General features: G+C 43.4%; 1 protein-coding gene, 1 non-coding gene and 1 pseudogene across 2 annotated transcripts; all 3 read left to right on the top strand.

Moving 5' to 3' along the window:
* Positions 1 to 3,552: 3,552 nt before the first annotated feature.
* LOC115739767 (CASP-like protein 1C3) lies at positions 3,553 to 21,768 on the top strand. Its single transcript, XM_048285634.1, has 3 exons — positions 3,553 to 3,846; positions 3,936 to 4,038; positions 21,417 to 21,768. The coding sequence occupies exons 1-3, from the start codon at positions 3,647 to 3,649 to the stop codon at positions 21,636 to 21,638; spliced, it is 525 nt and encodes a 174-aa protein (XP_048141591.1). The 5' UTR covers positions 3,553 to 3,646; the 3' UTR covers positions 21,639 to 21,768.
* LOC115733671 lies at positions 10,172 to 15,625 on the top strand (annotated as a pseudogene).
* On the top strand, positions 13,269 to 13,348 carry LOC115732927. The gene has a single exon (XR_004014430.1). It is a non-coding gene; the product is annotated as a small nucleolar RNA J33 (small nucleolar RNA).
* Positions 21,769 to 22,290: the final 522 nt, after the last annotated feature.

Raw genomic sequence — 22,290 nt, 5'->3', positions numbered from 1 at the left:
GGTCCGACCCGAGGTGGTGGGCGGCGTCCTACACGTTCGCGATGAGTTGTTGAGGGCTAGAGGTCCGAAGACGCTTGTGACCCGCCTCGGACGACTTTGGCCGCAATCGAAGGTTGCCGAAGGCGACGCGGGCTCAGGCGCCGGTGGAAGGTAGGTGCCGAGGTGATGCAAGCTTGGGCGGATGCGACGCAAGCGTGAACCGAAGGCGACGTGTGCGTGAGCGGTGCGGCGTACGAACACGGACCGCCGACGAGGCCCGGTGTGAGCAAAAAGGACGCCGGCCCCGAGCAATGGCAACCCGACGTGGCGACGAACGCAACTAGACAAGAGGCGGATAGAACAGGTTGGCGTCCGTGCGGTGCGGCGGCGAAGCGAGCGGCGAAGGCCGGTGATGTCGGAGGAGCTACGTCGCCGCCCGGGTCACAAAGAAGGGCGTCCGAATTGAGCAGAGCCGGTTGGCTTCCAAAGGGCCCAACGTGCAAGTCCCGGTATCGGTACGGAGAACGAGTCCCGACGAAGTGGCGGTGGGGTGAGCGCAGCCTGGCAAAGGCTTGGAAGATTACTGTCGCCGTCGGGTGTTGCAGGGAGGAGGACGTTGCGGCGCGAGGAAGGCGATGAACGGTAGAGTGAATGGGTCTTTTAGGCGTGTGGGCTGGCGTGAGAAATAGAAGGGAAGCTGATGTTGGTGGGCTGTTCCAAAGAGAGAAGATTGGGCTCGTGTAGGCTGATCAGTTTGGGCTGGCGTGGAAGAAAAAAGAAGGTAAAGTGGGCCTGGTTTGCATCTGTTGCAAGAATGTGGGCCGTCGGGGCTTTGAGGAGCTGGGCCAGAAGGAAATTTAGGCCTAGTTTTGTTAAGACAAGAAAAACTGGGCCTGACCTGTTGTGCGGATCGGGCCCGATTCGGGTCCTCTCTCCCGGGCCTGATCAGGTCCAACTACCTGATCTGGGCCCGGGTCCGAGAACCCGACCCGGAACCGGTTCCCTTTCATAAAAAAAAAAAAAATTCCAAAAAAAATCAGAAAAATTTCAGAAAATTAGAAAAATGATTTTCATGACCTTTTTTTACCCCTAATGTGAATTTTCAAGTCTTAGATTGGCGTTGATTGAAGACCGATGTCCAATCCGATCTGATAACTATTGTAATTCGGCTTTCGAGTCGAAGTTATTTGTTTAAATATCGTCATCGTAGATTTGGTCCGCATGCGCTTATCCCGATCTTTATTTGGCATATTTATCCAATTGAGTGTTTACAACACTGTCTTTTGAAAAATTGTCTTTTGAAAAATTGCTCGTTAATCGCTTTCCCTATTATGATTAGGTTAATGATAAATAGGTAATTGCACGAAATGACAGAAAAACATTATGCATGATCATTTAGCACTTGGTTGATACCCGATGTGCTTAAAATGATATGCGGAATGTGTGGTCATCTTAAGGAATATCGATTGATTAGGTATTGAAAGGGTGCTAATTATCTAGTTAGCGTAAATAAGTCCCCGAATCTAGAAGCTCAGGTTGTGTATGAATCGAGATAACCCTCTCATGTCTTGATTGGTTTCTAGCCGACCTCAATAGGCTAGTGGCGACTCTTAATAGCATTTTAATTTGCTAATCGGTAAAAAGAAATCCAATGTCACGCGAGGTAGGACTTGGGGGAGTGCAAGCCATTGATCGATGACAATACCTCTAAACCCGTTGGATCCTCGGGGGAGGTCTAAGGCGGGTCGCAACAGGGTAAATTTGTCATATGCGTATCGATTTGAGATTTTTCGTGATATTAACCCTAAAATCAATTAGTATCAGAGCCAACTTTTGGAAATTATTTTCATGTGGCTCGACCCTAGAGATTATACTAGATTGACAATGAACTAGAAGTTTCATGGTTATCGACTAAGTAATGTTTCCGAAAATGTACTATATAACAAAGAGTTTGGGATTACTTTCGGTTAAATGAAAAGATAATGACATAAATAGTCTCCGAACTTTTATTCAATTTGCAATATGATTTCTGAACTTTTAATTTATTCAATATGATCTTTGAAACTTTTACCAATACATAATGTTGTCCCTCAACTTTTAAATTATTCAATGTGGTTCATAAACCTTCGATGCATGTTTAATTTAGTCCATGAATGTATGAAAATATTATTGCCCTTTAATCAATTCAAGTTTAGAGATAACATTGAACATTTTCATATAGTCATATGCACTAGATTGAAAAGGTACCAAAAGTTCAAAGACCACATTAAATAATTTAAAAGTTCAAAGATAATATTGCACATAGAGGTAAAGTTTATAGATCATATTGAACAAATTAAAGGTTCAAGAATCACATTGCGCATTATGAACCGTCATAATTAGAGAAGATAAAATGCCGATATCTCACTAGTTACAAGACCTTAGCACAGCTTGATTCGATGTGGTGAGGAAAACCATGATATTTATTCTGTTGAAAGAGCTCGATCGTGGTGATGTGTTTTGGTGCTTCTTCATCTGCACTGCAGATTTCTCGAGCGTGAAGGAAAAAATTTGCAGAGTAAAAGCATGGGGCTTTTTACAGGCAAAAAGTGCATTCATTATGATGTTAATAGTGTAATGAAAATGCAAATAGCGACATGGTTCTACAAGGAGGGCTCGAGTTCGAATCTTACGGATCTCTATTAGCCTCTCTAATTACATATTTTCATGTTTAGTACTAGGTAAAAAGATGAGACTAAGTGTGAAGGGGATAAATTCTATATGACCATTGTCAACTATTATAAAGGTTAAGTTGTTAGATGAATGCGCGATTTAATAATTTAGTATTCTACAATTTTATTTGGTTATCTTGTGCTGATCTATAAAATAGCTAGATCCGACGAGCCCTTGAAAAATGAGAAACTGGTAATTTATTCGTTCAAAATATGAACATATTCAGTATTATCTTTCCATTAATTCAAGTTTAGAGATAACATTGAACATTTTCAATAAAATGAATGGATTAAACTGAACATGTATCAAAATACCGAGGACCCCATCCAACAAATTAAAAGTTCGGGAAACCACATTACACATTGAAGTAAAGTTTAAGGGCTGCATTGAACGAATTAAAAGTTCAAAGATCATGTCGCACATCAAGTCAAAATTCAAGGGCCATTTGCATCGTTTTCCCCCTCGAGAGTCCAAGATCCTAGGATTCTTTCCCTCGCAATAGTTAAATCTGATAGTGATGTATGTAGCCGTGCTAGGTATGCTTAAAAATTTCCTGCTTGGCACTCACCTGATTATAGAATTCCGACTTCCAACTGCTCATCGTCTTCCTCCCTTAAATTATAGGGCATCTAGCAGAAATCTGCCGAAGTGAAGAGACTAACACTGGCCGAGCGATCACACGCGGTGCGCAGCGAGAGGCTGCCGTCATGGATCCTAATCTTGGTTAGTTCACCAGATACAGGAGGGAAAAGAAAAATTTGCAGCCATAGTGAGCCGGAGATGAACGAACGAGGCATCCAATTCCTAAGGCAGTTGACCTAGTAGAGCCTGCACGTATCGGAACGAATGAATCGCTTACCTGGTTGGTTTCCTAACACGCATCGCCTTCTCTCTCTCTCTCTCCGATGTAAACTAATCCGATATTCGGACGTTTAAGTATACGCCTCGCCATTGCATGATCACATCCCGCTCCGATCACCGGCCCCTGAAAGCCAGAGAAGACTCCATGGCCAAGGCCAAGATCTCGCTAGTGCTCAGGCTGCTGGCTGTGGGCTCTACAGCTGCGGCTATCGGGATCATGGTCACCAGCCATGCGACTGCCAAGGTTCTCAACCTGAGCTTCGATGCCAGATACAACAACACACCGGCGTTCGTGTAAGCTCTCTGATTCGCGAAGCTTTCATTTTCTCTCTTTACTTGGTGGGGGTTCTTGTGATCCGAAATTTCCGATCTTCGTGGCGCAGGTACTTTGTGGTCGCGGAGGCTGTCGCCGGTGGGTACAGCTTGGTCTCTCTGTTTCTGTCTTCCAAAAGCTTGTTCTGGCGTGCTGTGATGATGATGGATGTGGTGAGTGAGTCTCGGAACTCTCTCTTCGGTTCTTGGTTTGTGTTTGTTTCAATGAAGACTTCTCGATCCTTTTAGGCAGGACTAGAATGTTTCTTAACTTCTTGGCCCCTTTGCATTTTTCTTGTCTACACGGACTCGCATGGAAGTTGGCCGATGCAAAGTAGTTCAAGGATTGATTACTAGGATCGATTGTGATATGTTTGATTGATGAGGGTCTCGAAAATTATGCGTGTCCACCTACAATTTGAGCAAATGAACATACATATACATATTTGTTAATCTCGATACGTCATGGACGTGATAGATAGGATCAATCATAATTCAGTAACCGCATGACATCTTCCTCCTCTTAAATAGTGTCTATCAGAAGCGACTAGTTCCTATGATTTTGTAGATTAGCCTCTCGGCATCGATCTAGACAACACATTTCCTAGCAAAAGCATCATGGGTATTTCACTTCATTTTGCGCTGCCACAAGCGGATAGAGAAATGCCCGCATGAGTTCAGCTAATGAGAGCCCCCAAACCATCGGAAACCTTTGACCGGGTGGATCACGATCCGGCATCTGAATTACTTAGCTTGGGACGAGCCAAGTTTATATCGGACTTGCAGTATCCGGCGATGATCACATTAACTTGCGACGCAGTCGAGCCTATGCTTTGCTTGATCGTGAAGAACCAATTCCTTCGTTTCGCTCTCGCTCTAAATAAATTTCATGACATTTTCTTTGCTATTACATATGATCTCTCTCTCTCTCTCTCTCTCTCTCTCTCTCTCTCTCTCTCTCTCTCTCTCTCATTGCAATGCTCCCGAGCTCCAGCATTTCCGCCGCAGTGGCGATAGGCCAGGTGGGCAAGAAAGGGAATAGCCACGCCGGTTGGTTACCAATTTGCGGCCAAGTCCCCAAGTTCACGACCGGGTGACCGGGCGCTCTCATCGCCGGCTTCGTCGCGGCGGGGATTTACTTGGTCCTCCTCTTATGCTCCCTCCACTCTCTCTTCGCCCTCAAACCCTAGGCTCTCCTAATATCAACAACTAGCAAAGTGAATTTTTGGCGCTACCAATATTATTTGTACTTCCCTTCCAATGCTACCTTGCGGGGGGGCATGTAACATATACAAGTGAGGATCAATTATATCGTATGCATTAATGGCGTAATCTCTTATTACAATTTTCACTCGCACATGTGGATGCATAAATTAGGGAATTTATAGGAGATATAGTGAAATTGACTCGGAGTTATTACATTATCTATAATGTCCCGCAATGTATCATGAGGTATGTTTTAAACGAATTTTGTTCGACGATGTATTGGATGAGAAAAGAAGAGAAAATCCGCAACCATTGAGAGCTCGGTTTAACTCGAGACATGTTTATGTAGGTAGATCAACAACATCGTCTGACTAAACTAAACTAATCGGAACACACTTCATACTTTCTACAAAACTTCGATTTTGCTGTGTATTCAAACCCTTAACTACAGCAAACAAGAGTAAGAGTAATGTTTTTTTTTTTTTCTTATAACGAAGAAGCCCCGTTTTAGTTAAGTAAAACTCAAATTCGCGAAACATCTTCACTTATCTTGTCAATCGGGCGAGTTAAAATTGGGTGGGTGTACATGCGGGTACCTAATCCACACACAGAAGTCCGCTCCTTGATCATTAAGTCAACCCCGCATTGCGTTCTTTCAAACTATGTGTGTCCGTCCTTCATGCCTAAGTAAATGAGTAAGATAAACGCATAGTTTCTATAACTATCGACTACGAATTAAAAGGGGTGTGAATTTTCGAAAAAAAAAATGCTCAAGAAAAGAAGTTGTATCGGTTTGTCTTCGGTTAATAGATTTTCCAGACGGATCTAATCGAAACCAAAGTAAAGAGGGTAAAAAAAAAAAAAAGAAATAGAAAAGAAAATCCACTCGAAACCCAACTCGAAAATAATTTCGATAATTTGACGTAACGGGATACGGTTCGGTTCGATTCGATTTTCATTTCGATAGAGCGATTCTGCGCTTTCTGCTTCCCCTGAAATAAGATTGACATCAGAGCAGCGCCGTGCAAAAGATTCAAAATGAGACAAGTGCAGTTAATAGAAAGTTTTGGCCAATCTAAGATATGATTTAATACTATTAATTTTTTTTTTTTCAAAAGCCCCATAAAGCCGCCGAAACGAAGAGTGGCCCCCACCAAGGCCCACCATGCAAGACCAGCACATCACACCCGTCCATTTTGGTTTCCAGTTTGCAGATAGATCCGTTGACCGCTTTTTGGAAGATTCCCCTGTGGTGGGGACCACATTATTTAATTTGAATATTATTCTATCACCCCCCAAAAAAAAAAAAAAAATATTGGGCAACATCCAGCTCAGCTGCTCGGTGCTTGGTCCAGTGACGAGTGACACGTGGCACTCGCCCATTGCTTGAATCCGCGTGCTGTGGTGGGTGGACGCACCAACATCAGTATTTAGGGATGAAAAAAAAAAATAGTACCACTCGATTTTTTTTTCCTCAAAACAGAGACTAGTGACTCGTCGATAATTATTGTCTATCTTTTTTTCAATTACAACTTTTACGAGAAATTATCACAAATATGAATGCATTTTACATGTTAATATTTGTACGCTTTTTGAAAGGTTTTACATATAGCACATTAAATAAATTCAATTATGGTAATTTTTTTTATAAGATATTAAGGTAAGTTGTGAAAAAAAAAATTAGATGCAATAATTAAAACTGTAACTAGTATTGCGAGAGGCTCACAAATTATGAAGTTCCGGCGTGATCCCCAATGCACGTGAGCCAAAGCTCAAAAGAATCGTCAAGACTAAGTGGATCTCAAGTGAGACTCATGTGATTCAATGATACATGTGCACTGAGCCGACATTAGTAAAGGATTTTGTAATAATGACTCTATAAATTGACTCGAACATCCTTTAAAGTGTCATCCACACTTTATATTATGGAAAATATCATGAATGTACATCATGGGTAACCCACTAACTATTTACAGGCTTCTACTTTTGCACAAAAAAAGAAAAATGGCACATACCTCCAAACAAAACCCCGCACTCGAGAGATCAAATCGCCCAACTCGCAAATTGATTTTAACATCTTGTTTAGGTTTGACAGTTTGATGTTCAATTGATTTTGAGTGTTTTTTTGATGGATATGAGAATTTACAATTCGAGATGGTGACTTTCGAAAGAGATAATAATTTTATGAACAAGGGCACATGCACAATTGATGCGATGCATGTGATATTTTCCAACATAGATGTGGGTTAAGTGGTCATGGGACGAAACGTGATCAAACTGTTTTTTATATTTTCATTAGAATTTATCAGCTTTTTTTCCCTCTTTTCCACACATGTCGAACTTTTTTTTATCAGATATCGAGAAAAGGAGAAATAAAGTTGCCCTTCCGACAACAAAAAAACACACACACACACAGCAAAGAATTTGCGCTACTGTCCACCACCGCATAACAAATGATTAGCTTCTCATTCCTAAACAGATTATGTCCAGGGGGAAGAATATGCTTGAAAAGTTTTTCCATGTTATGCATGATTTGCTCCTGTAGACAGTGATAATTAACGAAGAAATTTTCAAATAAGGCTGTTAACCGGAGCCGTTTTCTAAGAAAAACAAACGATTAATATGGTCATTGTCTTGGGATACGAGGTTGCCGAGTTAGTCTCAAATAATGGTCCAAACTCACTGACCTGTCAGGCTTTTCCAGCGGCCGAAGCGGGCGCAAATTTTAAAATTTGAAACTTCTTTCGGGGTTTTTCTTCTTCTTTCTCACTTGCTCGAGTCTTTGATATTGAGGCGGGCACCCCCAAAAAAAAATCGTCGCGAGCATAACACCTGCGACATCTTTGACTGATTACTCGTGCAGGTTGATTGAATGGTTTCGTCCTGGATCTAAAAGATGAAACCTTGGAAGTCAGGCACCAAGTAGAGGAAAAGATAAAAGGGAAAGCAGACAAAGGGAGAAACACTTCCCGACTTGCTTTCCTCTTCTCTGTCCCTGTTTTGTTTTCTGTCTTCTGCTGGGAATTCTGTCCTTTTCTTTGTGGTATTCAGCCGTGAGCCCCCCTTGTTCGTGTGGGTGTGCGCTGTTCGGAGATGCGGTTTGTTGGAGATAGCGTTCCTTTCCCTGAAGTGGTTGAGCAAATCAATTCTTTAGTTAGGAACTAGTCACACACACAGCAAAGAATTTAGGTTTGGTAGTTTGATTTTCAGTTGATTTTGAGTATTTTTTTATGGGCGTGGAAATTTACAATACGAGATGGTGACTTTCGAAAGAGATAATAATTTCATGAACAAGGGCACATGCACAATTGATGCTATGCAAGTGATAATTGTCGTATCTTCGCCGCTGCTCCACCAATGGCTAGAAGTTTTCTGCAATGATAGACAATTTACACGAACTTTAGCATTCATAAGTTTCAGTTTATTTCACAATAACAGCAATGTTATAGCAATAGAAGCAAAGGAGTTGTAGGAAAAGAGGCTGCTGGCTACTAAGAATTCTACTAGCCAAAACTCAAAAGGCCACCCTTATAACATCACCTGCATGACCTGTTTTTGAACATGCTATTTGCCACTTACAAGATCCTCTTCTTTTTCTTTTTTTTTTTTTTTTGTTGACACTTCAATTCACAACCACATTAAAGATGGAGGATCAATTCAGACCTCAAAGGCAAAAAATTTCAGAAAGTGTTTTGAGTTTTCGTTGTAGCTGTTTGCTGTTAAGTAGCTGGAAGTTAGTCATTTTAAAACTGCCCTTACAGGCGCGTTCACTACAGGAATATCCAAAGAACAAACAAGAAACGTGCCACGATTCTGTACTTTTCCCTTTAGGGAACACTTTTCATATTCGCCTTACTCAAAATCCAAAAGCTAAGGAAAAGCAGCTTTTCTTTTCTCATGTGGCTTTCGTCTATCTAGGATGTCAGCTAGTAGGTATTGAAGCCTGGGATCGTGAGCTAATTAATTGTCGTATCTTCTCGCTTATTCCCAGGGGATACTGTGGGACAGCGACAGGTGAGGCCCCACGGGAACGCCACTTTTTCGGATATTCTATTGGTCCGTGGACTTCACTCTCCCTCGCTCGCGCGTCCGCGACACCACCACACACGAAAAGGACAGTTTCTCATTGGTCAAGTATCAGTTTCGTGCGTTATCCGAACACGTGTCGCGGCACGGTTTCCCCACGAGCGGAAAAGGGTGAAAAGCTTTTCCACCAAGAAAATAAATAAATAAATGCCATAAAAAAAAACCTAAATTATGCCAAATGTGGTACGAATGTCCCTTAAATTGTGCAATGTATATTTGTCATACTATTATAAGTTCGGGATTTTTCGTAATACAAAAAAATTAATGTGTTTATGTCACAATGGACATAATTCGAAGGGTTTTTTTTATGTGGTATTATAAAAAAAAAAAGAGTGGGTGAAATGTTGGCAACTCCCTTTGAATGAATTATGCGCTCATCGGGATTGTTGGGATCGAATTGTAACTATTTCGCCACCACCGCAATCCGAAAGTCCAAGGACAACGAGTCCCTATCGAGATGTTGACGGTCGTGGAGGACTCTTATATGAGGTATGCTGCAGTTTAAGCAACGCGGGGGCGACCACGTTTCGTGGGCATGCGGCGATGTGAATCGAACTCGCGAAAGACGGAGCGATCCACTTACCCGGCTACTCGGACGATGGAGTTGCAAGGTTTTTCCGTCGAAGTGAAGTCTAGCAGCGAAGCGGCTCGAAGAATTGACCGTCATGGCATCGTTACATCGCGATCTTATTCTTGAAGCGTACAAGTAACGATCTGTTTACCATAGTGAATGCCGCGGTAAAAAGCATAAGCACAAGAAGGAAATATCTTGTCCGAGAAAAATGGGGAGAAGGGTGAGGTTGCTTTCGAGTCCAAAAGTGGTTTTGCCTTTTTTAATTACTTTTTTGGTTTAGTGTTGAGAAAAAATTGGCAAAAAAAGAAAAAATATTTTTATTTTCAATATTTCCCAGCATGCATTGACTAAATAATTTAGAAAATATCTTTTCTCTCTCTCTCTCTCTCTCTCTATAAAACTCGAAACTCTTCTCACTTCTCAGCTCAGCTTCTTCTCAGTCACCAGCGTGACAATGGACGCACTCCATCACTGAACAGACGCCTAGCCGGACAAACCATGAACTTGCGCCAGCCGCCCCAGCCCACGCGTGGGCGCGTGCCCGTCGACGCGCCGCCGCCGCCGCCGCCCCCCTCCCATCCCGGGCGAGGTCTACAACATCATCCCCATCCACACGCTCCTCACCGATCACCCCTCCCTCCGCTACCCGGAGGTGCGCGCCGCCGCCGCCGCGCTCCGCTTCGTCGACGACCTCCGCAGGCCGCCCTTCTCCGACTGGGACCCCAGCGCCGGCGCCGACCTCCTCGACTGGCTCAGCGCCTTCTTCGGCTTCCAGGCCGACAACGTCCGCAACCAGCGCGAGCACCTCGTCCTCCACCTCGCCAACGCCCAAATGCGCCTCAACCCCCCGCCGCCGAACCCCGACGCCCTCGACCCCGACGTCCTCCAGTCCTTCCGCCGCAAGCTCCTCCGCAACTACACCCTCTGGTGCTCCTACCTCGGCAAGCGCCACAGCCTCCGGCTCTCCTCCGGCACCATCGTCCCCGGCCTCCGGCTTTCCTCCGGCGCCGACGGCCCCAGCCTTCGCCGCGAATTGCTGTACGTGTCTCTCTATCTGCTCATCTGGGGCGAGTCCGCGAACTTGCGGTTCATGCCCGAGTGCATTTGCTATGTGTTTCACCACATGGCCATGGAATTGAACCGCATTCTCAACGAGGATTACGTTGATAATAACACGGGCAGGCCGTTCTTGCCCTCGCTCTACGGTCAAAAGCCGTTCTTGAAGTCCATCGTGATACCCATTTACCGGACCATTAAGATCGAGGTTGAGGGCAGTAGGAACGGGAGGGCCCCACATTCTGCTTGGCGGAATTACGATGATTTGAATGAGTACTTTTGGAGCAGGAGATGTTTCAAGACGCTGAAATGGCCGATCGATTTGGATTGCAATTACTTTGCAACAGCAGACAAGAGCCAGAGGATGGGGAAGACGGGTTTTGTGGAGCAGAGGTCGTTTTGGAATGTCTTCCGAAGCTTCGATAGGCTCTGGGTTTTGTTGATTCTCTTGCTACAATCGATGATAATCATCGCTTGGGAGGGGACGGAGTACCCTTGGCAGGCATTGGAGAGGAGGCATGTGCAGGTGAAGCTATTGACGGTGTTTATCACCTGGAGTGGACTCAGGTTGCTGCAATCTGTGCTCGACGCGGGGACACAGTATAGTTTGGTTTCGAGAGATACGTTCTTTCTTGGGTTGAGGATGGTGTTGAAGAGTCTTGTTGCTGTGACTTGGATAGTCGTCTTTTCGGTTTTCTATGCAAGAATATGGAGTCAGAAGAATACTGATGACGATTGGTCCCAAGAGGCCGATCGGAGGATCGTTGTATTTCTCAAGACTGCATTAGTGTTTATAATTCCAGAGTTGCTGGCCTTGGCGCTTTTCATTCTTCCTTGGATCCGGAACGGAATTGAAGAGTTGGATTGGCGCATATTGTATCTGTTTACATGGTGGTTCCACACTCGAATTTTCGTGGGTCGTGGCGTGAGAGAAGGGCACGTGAATAACATGAAGTACGCCCTCTTTTGGGTTGTGGTGTTGGCTAGCAAAATTTCATTCAGTTATTTCCTGCAAATCAAGCCTTTAGTTGCTCCAACAAAGACTCTTTTACATCTTCGCAATATACAGTACGGGTGGCACGAGTTCTTCGGTAGCACTAATAGGATGGCTATAATACTTTTGTGGACTCCTGTTATCTTGATATACCTTATGGACTTGCAAATTTGGTACTCTATCTTCTCTTCTGTTGCTGGTGGGACGATTGGGCTGTTTTCACATTTGGGCGAAATACGGAATATCGAGCAGCTGCGGCTTAGGTTTCAGTTTTTCGCTAGTGCAATACAGTTTAATCTAATGCCATGGGAGCAGACGCTAAGTCCTCAGGCGACGATGGTCAAGAAGCTGCGTGATGCGATCCGCCGGCTGAAACTGCGTTATGGTCTTGGTCAGCCCTACACTAAGATGGAATCCAGTCAAGTGGAAGCGACGAGGTTTGCAATGATATGGAATGAAATCATGATAACTCTCAGGGAAGAAGATCTCATTAGCGACAGAGAATTCGAGCTTTTGGAACTAGCGCCCAACTGTTGGGACATTAGGGTAATCCGCTGGCCCTGTGCCCTCCTGTGCAATGAGCTGCTTCTTGCCCTGAGTCACGCAAGTGAGTTGGCGGGTAGTCCTGACCGGGATCTTTGGTTGAAGATCTGCGTCAATGAGTATAGGCGATGTGCTGTTATTGAAGCATATGATAGCATCAAGCACTTGATTATCATGATCATCAAAGACAATACCGAAGAGAAATCTATCGCCCTGAAGTTGTTCGATTGTATCGATCAGCACATTCAGGAGGGGAAGCTCACGGAAGTTTATAAAATGACAATTCTTACAGATATTCGTGCAAAGTTGAGCTTACTTCTTCAGCTTCTGCTGAGCGACACCAAAGATATGAGGAAGATAGTGAATGCACTGCAGGCTCTCTACGAACTTTCTGTCCGAGAATTCCCAAAGGTGAAGAAGTCAATTCCAGCTTTGATGCAGGAGGGCCTGGCACTTTGATGCAGGAGGGCCTGGCACCCCTTGGCCAAGCCCCTGATGCAGGATTCCTCTTTGAAAATGCTGTCGAGCTTCCTGGTGATGAGGATCCTGTTTTCTACAGACAGCTGCGTCGGGTGCAGACAATTCTTACATCCAGTGACTCGATGCACAATGTCCCAGTGAATCTCGAGGCTAGGCGTCGCATTGCTTTCTTTAGCAATTCACTCTTCATGAACATGCCTCTTGCCCCTTACGTGGAAAAAATGATGGCTTTCAGTGTATTGACTCCCTATTACGACGAAGATGTCCTGTACGGAGAAGTTGGCCTTCGAAGAGAGAACGAGGATGGAATTTCAACTCTGTTTTATCTGCGGAAGGTCTATGAGGACGAGTGGGCGAACTTCTTGGAAAGGATGCGCAGGGAAGGCTTGGAGGATGTTGAAGATATTTTGAAATCAAGAGAGCTGCGTCTCTGGGCATCTTACCGGGGCCAGACATTGTCCCGCGCCGTGAGAGGAATGATGTACTACTATAGGGCTCTTAAGATGCTTTCGTTTCTAGACTCCGCTTCAGAGATGGACATAAGAATGGGAACGCAAAACATCGCTTCTCATCATTCGCTCAGGTCCTCCAATGGCAGCTTGAATGGTCCTCCTTCCATCCACATGTCGGCTTCACGGATGCTTGATAGAGCACCCAGTGGCGTGAGTCTTCTGTTCAAGGGGAGCGAGAATGCGTGCGCCCTGATGAAGTTCACGTATGTGATCACCTGTCAGGTCTATGGCGCTCAGAAGGCACGTAAAGATCGGCGTGCCAATGATATTTTGTATCTTATGAAGGAAAACGAGGCTCTTCGAGTTGCATACATCGATGAGGTTCACTCGGGGAGGGACGGAGTAGAATTTTACTCCGTTCTGGTGAAGTATGACCAGCAACTGCAGAGGGAGGTCGAGATCTACCGGATCCAGTTGCCGGGCCCTGTGCAGCTCGGCGAAGGAAAGCCAGAGAATCAGAACCACGCAATAATCTTCACTCGGGGGGATGCGCTCCAAACCATCGACATGAACCAAGACAATTACTTTGAGGAGGCACTCAAAATGCGTAATCTGTTGGAAGAGTTCAAGAAATTTTACGGGATCAGGAGGCCAACGATTTTAGGAGTACGTGAAAATGTTTTCACTGGCTCTGTGTCCTCTCTTGCCTGGTTTATGTCCGCCCAGGAAACGAGTTTCGTGACTTTGGGGCAGCGTGTTCTGGCGAACCCTTTGAAGGTACGTATGCATTATGGTCACCCGGATGTTTTTGATAGGTTTTGGTTCTTAACCCGTGGAGGGATAAGCAAGGCTTCCAAGGTGATCAACATCAGTGAGGACATATTTGCCGGCTACAACTGTACACTGAGAAGAGGGAATGTAACACACCACGAATATATTCAAGTGGGTAAGGGAAGGGACGTTGGGTTGAATCAGATATCTATGTTTGAGGCCAAGGTCGCCAGTGGCAATGGTGAGCAGGTTCTGAGCAGAGACATATATAGGCTGGGTCACTGCTTAGACTTTTTCCGGATGCTGTCTGTCTTCTACACAACTATAGGGTTCTACTTCAACTCATTGATAGTGGTTCTTACCGTCTACACATTTTTGTGGGGCCGCCTTTATCTTGCTCTTAGCGGCATTGAAGGGAGAGCTGTGAATGATAGTGCCAGCAATGAAGTTCTCGCGGCTATTCTCAACCAGCAGTTTGCCGTCCAGCTTGGCCTCTTCACTTCTCTCCCAATGATTTTAGAGAACTCTCTCGAGCATGGATTCTTCAGAGCAGTTTGGGACTTCCTTACGATGCAGTTGCAGCTTGCGTCATTCTTCTACACATTCTGTTTGGGGACTCGAACACACTATTTTGGCCGGACCATTCTTCACGGGGGTGCGAAATACAGAGCCACCGGCCGTGGTTTCGTGGTGGAGCACAAAAGATTCGCCGAGAACTATCGACTGTATGCACGCAGTCACTTTGTGAAGGGCATCGAGCTCGGGGTTATTCTGGGAGTGTATGCCCCACAAAGTCCCATGGCCAAGGACACATTCGTTTACATAGCCATGACCATCTCCAGCTGGTTCCTGGTCGTCTCATGGATAATGTCGCCATTTATATTTAACCCTTCAGGCTTTGATTGGCTGAAGACAGTGTATGACTACGATGATTTCATGAAGTGGATATGGAATGGTGGAGGGATGTTTACTAAGGCGGACCATAGCTGGGAGACCTGGTGGTACGAGGAACAAGACCATTTGAGGACGACAGGACTTTGGGGCAAGCTTTTGGAGATCATTCTAGACCTTCGTTTCTTCCTTCTTCAGTATGGTGTTGTATATCAGTTGGGTATAACCCAGGGTAGCACTAGCATTGCTGTATACTTGCTATCATGGATATACATGGTTGTGGCTGTCGCTATCCACGTGATCATGGCATATGCTCGAGATAAATATGCTGCTAAGGAACACATACGCTATCGTTTCGTACAGCTTCTTGTCATTGTGGTCGTGCTTCTTGTGATCATCCTATCGCTGGAGTTCACTCATCTCGAATTCCTCGACCTTGTGAAGAGTCTACTTGCATTTGTCCCCACAGGATGGGGCTTAATATCCATTGCCCTTGTGCTTAGACCATTTTTGCGGTCCACCGTGGTGTGGGACACTGTAGTTTCGTTGGCCCGGCTGTACGATATGCTGTTTGGAATAATCGTGATGGCTCCTGTGGCTTTGCTCTCATGGTTGCCGGGATTCCAGGACATGCACATAAGATTAAGAATCTTGTTTAATGAAGCATTTAGCCGGGGCCTCCAAATATCCCGTATTCCCACAGGCTAGAAGTCCAGCTAATGTCCAAGTTGAGGTAATTCCATACCTTTTAAGTAGTTCTTGAACTTTTACATTTCTAGTTTTGTCTAACATGTCGTCAAAGTATGAGTTCTTGCCCTTTTTTTGTTTTAAATTTATTTCTTTTGTCTGAGGTTAGTAATTGTTCTTGATTTGTTTAAGAGGCTAAACTAAGCTATTAAAATTAGGTGAATAGGCAGTTTTGATATAGTTGAACTTGTGTTCCTCTTTCTAGTTGTCCCCACACCTTTTCCTGCCATTGTGTATTTTTCCTTGTTGGGGGTAGAATAAACAACTCGGCATGAGTCTTCCTTTGAATTATTACGCATTGGCAAGTTGAAGATTCTTGTTCCTTGATTTGCCCAAGCAGCTATCATGGTGCCTAAGCCTTTCCCAAATAGAAATTATGCAATGAAGCATATTTTAGATTAACATGTGCGTCAGGCTGTAGGATATTTTGATCCAGAGCTAGATCTGCCCTATTCATTTTGTTTATGATAGTTGTTTAATTGAGCGAGTTCGTAGTGGCAGAGGAAGGACTGAAGAGGAGGTGACAGGAAGCAAGAAGAGAAAAGTGAATTTGACAGGAGATTGAGAAGGAGCTCGCAAATTGACATTTTTAACCGATTCTGCCATGAATAGGTGGTGGTAGTATAATAGCTAAGGGACGAGTGATAGAATCAAGTTTGGAAGAAGTGAAATCGAGCCCTATAAAGGGAAGTAGCATCTAACTAGATTCTGAGTTTACTCCTGCTGTGATTTTCGAATATATATGACTGATCCCACATCGAACTCAGCTTGGCAGGCTGCAGAAATGGCCTTATCGTCTGAAGATGTCGTGCTCGAATGTTGTAGTATTGTTTGTTTCAACCTGCTCTCCTCTCTTCCTGTATTCCTTCTTTGGTGATGTCTTGGACTTTCAGCAGGGCGCCATTTTGAGCGCACGATGCAAATCCAAACTCTTGCAATTGACTGCGGAATACAATTTTATTGGTGCTTGTTTTCTCATTGTCTTTTTATTTGCATTTCACATGATTGGCCAGGTTGAATTTATTTCTTGTCCTATGGAGAGTAAAGGAGCTGGTTGTATAATCGTCCTAGGCAATAATATGCGCTTGTTTTAATATGCAGAGTCCATCATAATCTTGCAGCGAATGTGGATCTGCAGGGGGACCCATATTCCTCCGGCCCTGTGTTTTGTCTGTAGTTGGTGTAGTTTTAGCAGTTGATAGATTAGTGTTCAGCGAATGCCGGTTGGTTACCGATTTGCGGCCAAGTCCCCAAGTTCTGCGACCAGGTCACCGGCGCTCTCATCGCCGGCTTCGTCGCGGCGGCAATCTACCTGGTCCTCGTCTTATGCTCCCTCCACTCTTTCTTCGCCCTCAAACCCTAGGCTCCCGTAATATCAACTACTAGCGAGTGAATTTTTTTGGCATTACCGTATTATGACATTAATGGCGTAATCTCTTACTACAATTTTCACTCGCACATGTGGATGCATAAATTAGGAAATTTATAGGAGATATAGTGAAATTGACTCGGGGTTATTACATTATCTATAATTTCCCGCGATGTATCCCGAGGTATGTTTTAAACGAATTTTTTTCCACGATGTATAGGATGAGAAAAGAAGAGAAAATCCGCAACCATTGGGAGCTCGGTTGTGAATCAGGCGAGTTAAACTTGGGTGGGTGTAAATGCGGGTACCTAATGAACACACAAAAGTCGCTCCTTGACCGTTAAGTCAACCCCGCGTTACGTTGTTTCAAACTACATGTGTCCATCCTCCATGCCTAAGTGAACAAGAAAGATAAACAGATAGTTTCTATAACTATCGACTACAGACCGAAAAGGGTGTGAATTTTGGAAAAAATAATTGGTCAAGAAAAGAAGTTGTATCGGTTTTTCTTCGGTTAATAGATTTTACGGATGGATCTAACCAAAATCAAAGTAAAGAGGGTAAAAAAAAGAAAAAGAAAAAGGAAAATCTACTCGAAACCCAACTCAAAAATAATTTCGATAATTTGACAAAATGAAATACAGTTCGGTTCGATTCGATTTCCATTTCGATGGAGCGATTCTGCGCTTTCTACTTCCCCTGAAATAAGATTGACATCAGAGCAATCCGTGCAACAGTTGGCCCTTCACGGGGTGTTAACATTCAAAATGAGACACGTGTAGTTAATAGAAAGTTTGGCCAATCTAGATACGATTTAATACTGTTAATTTTCTTTTTTTTAAAGCTGCAAAAACAAAGAGTGGCCCCCACCAAGGCCCACCATGCAAGACGAGCGCATCACACCCGTCCATTTTGCTTTCCAGTTTGCAGATAGATCCGTTTACCGCTTTTTGGAAGATTCCCTGTGGTGGGGACCACATTATTTAAATTTGAATATTATTCTATCACCCCCACAAAAAAAAAAAAAAAATTGCTCAACATCCAGCTCAGCTGCTCGGTGCTTGGTCCAGTTACGAGTGACACGTGGCACCCGCCCATTGACCGAAACTGCAACCATGTCGAGATTAGTACCTTTTTTTTTTTGGGTCCAATGTCGAGATTAGTACTTGAACCCGCGTGCTGTGGTGGGTGGACGCACCAATATCATTATTTAGGGATTAAAAAAAAAAAAGTACCACTCGATTTTTTTTTCCTCGGAATATAAAGTCGTGTCTCGTCAATAATTATTATCTATCTTGTTTTCAATTACAACTTTTACGAGAAATTATCACAAATACGAATGCATTTTACATGTTAATATTTGTACGCTTTTTGAAAGGATTTACATATAGCACATTAAATAAATTCAATTATGGTAATTTTTTGTTTATAAGATGTTAAGGTAAGTTATGAAAAAAAAAATTAGATGCAATAATTAAAACTGTAACTAATATTGCCAGAGGCTCACAAATTATGAAGTTCTGGCATGATCCCAATGCACGCGAGCCAAGCTCAAAAGAATCATCATGACTAAGTGGATTTCACGTGAGACTCAAGTGATTCAAAGATGCATGTGCACTTAGCCGACACTAGTCGGGGATTTCGCAATAATGAGTTATAAATTGACTCGAACATCCTTTAAAGTTTCATCCACACTTTATGTTATGGAAAATATCGTGAACGTACATCATGTGTAACCCACTAACTATTTACAGACTTCTATTTTTGCACAAAAAAAGGCACATACCTCCAAACAAAACCCCGCGCTCGAGAGATCAAATCGCCCAACTCACAAATTGATTTTAACATCTTGTTTAGGTTTGGCAATTTGATTTTCAATTGATTTTGAGTGTTTTTTAATGGGCGTGGGAATTTACGATTCGAGATGGTCACTTTCGAAAAAGATGATAATTTCATAAACAAGGGCACATGCACAATTGATGCGATGCATGTGATATTTTCCAACATAGATGTGGGTTAAGTGGTCATGGGACGAAATGTGATCAAACTGTTTTTTATATTTTCATTAGAATTTACCAGCTATTTTCCCTCTTTTTCCGCACATGATGAACTTTTTTTTTATCGGATATCGAGAAATGGAGAAATAAAGTTGCACTTCCGACAAAAAAAAAGAAGGGAAAAAGCCACCAAAAATCCTAAACTATGCCCGCTGTGACACATTTACCCCAAACTTTTATTTGTGACACAAAAAACCCTAAACTTGTACGCATGTGACACATTTACCCCAAACTTGTACTTGTGTGACACATTTACCCCAAACTTTTTGTTGTGACACTAAAAACTCCAAACTTATATTCGTGTGACACATTTACCTACTTCAATGTGTCGCACGAATATAAGTTTAGGATTTTTGATGTCACAAAAAATTATTTTAGGGTAAATATGTCACACGGATATAAGTTTAGGGTTTTCAATGTCATAAGAAAAAGTTTGGGGTAAATGTGTCACATGAGTAAAAGTTTGGGATTTTTGGTGTCACAAAAAAAATTTTAGGGCAAATGTGTCACAATTGGCATAGTTCGGGGTTTTTGGTGGTTTTTTCCCAAAAAAAAAAAAAGGAAAGAAGCACAGCAAAGAATTTGCGCTAGTGTCCATGACCGCCGTACGGTTCATTGCTGGCAGCAAGCCGCGACGTCGTCGTATTGGACTCGTGCTTCGAGCAGAAATATCTTTTCATTTGTTCTTTTTTTTTTTGTGGGGCAGCTAATTAATTGTTGTATCTTCTCGCTTATTCCCAGGGGATACTGTGGGACAGCGACAGGTGAGGCCCCACGGGAGAGCCACTTTTCGGATATTCTATTGGTCCGTGGACTTCACTCTCCCTCGCTCGCGCGTCCTTGACACTACCACGCACGAAAAGGAGAGAGTTTCTCATTGTCAAGTATCGGTTTCGTGCGTTATCCGAACACGTGGCAGGGTTTCCCCACGAGCGGAAGAGGGTGAAAAGCTTTTCCACCAAGAAAATAAATAAATACCATAAAAAAACCTAAATTATGCCTAATGTGGTACGACTGTCCCTTAAATTATGCAATGTATATTTGTCATGCTATTATAAGTTCGGGATTTTTCGTAATACAAAAAAATTAATATATTTATGTCGCAATGAACATAATTCGAAGGATTTTTTTTTATGTGGCATTATAAAAAAAAGGAGTGGGTGAAATGTTGGCAACTCCCTTTGGGTGAATTCTGCGCTCGTAAGGATTGTCGGGATCAAATTGTAACTATTTAGCCACCACCGCAATCCGAAAGTCCAAGGACGACGAGTCCCTATCGAGATGTTGACGGCCGCGGAGGACTCTTATATGAGGCGTGCTGCGGTTTAAGCAACGCGGGGGCGACCACGTTTCGTGGGCATGCGACGATGTGAATCGAACTCGCGAAACACGGAGCAATCCACTTACCCGGCTGTTTGGACGATAAAGTTGCAAGGTTTTTCTGTCGAAGTGAGGTCTAGCAGCGAAGGAGCTCGAAGAATTTACTATCATGGCATCGTTATATCGCGATCTTATTCTTGAAGCGTACAAGTGACGATCTGTTTACCATAGTTGGTTCCTTAAAATAGCGAATGCCGCAGTAAAAAGCATAAGCACGGGAAAAAAATATTTTGTCCGAGAAAAATGGGGAGAAGAGTGAGGTTGCTTTCGAGTCCAAACGTGGTTTTGCCTTTTTTTAATTACTTTTTTGGTTTAATGTTGAGAAAAAAATGGTAAAAAAATAAAAAATATTTTTTTTCAATATTTCCCAGCATGCATTGACTAAATAATTTAGAAAATTATGTGTTTCCACCTAGAATCTAAGCAAACGAACATACGTATACCTGTTTGTTAATTTCGTTACGACACCGACGTGATAAATAGGATCAATCATAATTCAAGAACCACATGAAATCTTCATCCTTTTAGATAGTGTCTGTGGTGAGCAACCAGTGCATATGATTTTGTAGATTACCCTCTCGGAATCGATCTAGACAACACATTTCCTAGCAAATCATGATGGGTATTTCACTTCATTTTGCACTGTAACAAGTTGATAGAGAAATGTTCCCATGAGTTCAGCTAGTAAGAGCCCCCAAACCATTGGAAACCTTTGACCGGGTGGATCACGATCCAACATCTGAATTACTTAGCTTGGGACCAGCCAGGTTCATATGGGACTTGCGGTATCCGGCGATGATCACATCAACTTGGGACGCAGTCGAGTCTATGCTTTGCTCGATTGCGAACAATCAATTCCTTCATTTAGCTCTCGCTCTAAGTAAATTTCATGACATTTTCTTTGCTACTACATATGATCTCTCTCTCTCTCTCTCTCTCTCTCTAGGTCATTGCAATGCTCCCGAGCTCCAGCATTTTCGCTACAGTGGCGATAGGCCGGGTGGGCAAGAAAGGGAACAACCACGCCGGTTGGTTACCGATTTGCGGCCAAGTCCCCAAGTTCTGCGACCGGGTGATCGGCGCTCTCATCGTCGGCTTCGTCGCGGCGGCGATTTACCTGGTCCTCCTCTTATGCTCCCTCCACTCTCTCTTCGCCCTCAAACCCTAGGCTCTCCTGATATCAACTACTAGCAAAGTGAATTTTTGGCATTACCAATATTATTTGTACTTCCCTTCCAATGCCACCTTGCGGGGGGGCATGTAACATATACAAGCGAGGATCAGTTACATTGTATGCATTAATGGCGTAATCTCTTGCTACAATTTTCACTCGCACATGTGGATGCATAAATTAGGAAATTTATAGGAGATATAGTGAAATTGACTCGGGGTTATTACATTATCTATAGTGTCCCGCGATGTATCCCGAGGTATGTTTTAAACGAATTTTGTTCGACGATGTATAGGATGAGAAAAGAAGAGAAAATCCCCAACCGTCAGGAGCTCGGTTTAACTCAAGACATGTTTATATAGGTAGATCAACAACATCGTCTGACTAAACTAAACTAATCGGAACACACTTCATACTTTCTACAAAACTTCGATTTTGCTGTGTATTCAAACCCTTAACTACGTCAAACAAGAATAAGACCGATGTTTTTTTTTTCTTATAACGAAGAAGCCCCGTTTTAGTTAAGTAAAACTCAAATTCGTGAAACACCTTCACTTATCTTATCAATCGGGCGAGTTAAAATTGGGTGGGTGTACATGCGGGTACCTAATCCACACACGTAAGTCCGCTCCTTGATCATTAAGTCAAT

The sequence above is a fragment of the Rhodamnia argentea genome, chromosome 9 (genome assembly GCF_020921035.1).
Source record: "Rhodamnia argentea isolate NSW1041297 chromosome 9, ASM2092103v1, whole genome shotgun sequence".
Classification (NCBI taxonomy): Eukaryota; Viridiplantae; Streptophyta; class Magnoliopsida; order Myrtales; family Myrtaceae; genus Rhodamnia; species Rhodamnia argentea.
The sequence above is the reverse complement of the archived record's forward strand: the minus strand, read 5'-3'. Positions and strand labels throughout refer to the sequence as shown.

Excerpts from the sequence above, each read along its gene's own strand:
- LOC115739767 (XM_048285634.1), top strand. The coding sequence starts at position 3,647 with ATGATCACATCCCGCTCCGATCACCGGCCCCTGAAAGCCAGAGAAGAC. Across the intron at positions 3,847-3,935 it reads AACAACACACCGGCGTTCGT|GTACTTTGTGGTCGCGGAGG; the intron begins GTAAGCTCTCTG and ends TTCGTGGCGCAG. Across the intron at positions 4,039-21,416 it reads CTGTGATGATGATGGATGTG|GTCATTGCAATGCTCCCGAG; the intron begins GTGAGTGAGTCT and ends CTCTCTCTCTAG.